Here is a 648-nt window from a genome sequence, read left to right on the forward strand (position 1 = left end):
ATGGCAGCAATTGAGATGAAAACGATGAAGTCACGGTGTGGAGACGTCGGCACTACGATCTCCTCTGTTCGCGATCCCTCATGGTGGTTTGCACATGACAGTAAGGATTTCGCTTTTCCGTTTTTTCTATTAGTTATCTCCCATATAAGTTTTCACTATTTTGCAATCACAATTTTCATGTCAATCAATCTAATGATCTGTATCTATATATCTACAGGTTTCGGCAATGAGCTTGAGTTTCCATTACCTTGTCCAACACGTTGTTGTCATACTGTTTATCATCCAGTTATTCGTGTTGATTATACACCTCCGATTGCGGGTATGTTTGTACCTCCATACCTGAAGGCTTTTGTGAAAGAGATGACTACTCTGTCCTCCGATGACAAGAACAAGAATTCTTTTCTGGTAGTAGGAGGCAACCTCCCACCCGAGACAAGGAACCATGATTTGCTTCAACTTTTCCAGCCTTTTGGTCATGTCATCGGTGCCGATATTGCTATTGCTCAACACACTGGCCTTAGTGGCCGTTTTGCCTTTGTTAACTTTGCCACCAAGGAAGCTGCTCAGAGTGCTATTGAAAGACTCAATGGGATCGACTACCACAATTTCATCCTTAGAGTTGAATGGTCCACCCCAACAACAACCTAA

The 648-nt window shown here is 42.7% G+C and overlaps 1 protein-coding gene across 1 annotated transcript; it reads left to right on the forward strand.

The window, feature by feature from the left end:
- Positions 1-648, forward strand: LOC11405479 (eukaryotic translation initiation factor 3 subunit G). Its single transcript, XM_003611674.1, has 2 exons — positions 1-100; positions 218-648. Exons 1-2 carry the CDS (start codon positions 1-3, stop codon positions 646-648), a joined length of 531 nt encoding a protein of 176 aa, XP_003611722.1.

The sequence above is a fragment of the Medicago truncatula genome, chromosome 5 (genome assembly GCF_003473485.1).
Source record: "Medicago truncatula cultivar Jemalong A17 chromosome 5, MtrunA17r5.0-ANR, whole genome shotgun sequence".
Classification (NCBI taxonomy): Eukaryota; Viridiplantae; Streptophyta; class Magnoliopsida; order Fabales; family Fabaceae; genus Medicago; species Medicago truncatula.

Coding starts and splice junctions, on each gene's coding strand:
- LOC11405479 (XM_003611674.1), top strand. CDS start 1: ATGGCAGCAATTGAGATGAAAACGATGAAGTCACGGTGTGGAGACGTC. Junction 101..217: donor ATGGTGGTTTGCACATGACA/GTAAGGATTTCG, acceptor ATATATCTACAG/GTTTCGGCAATGAGCTTGAG.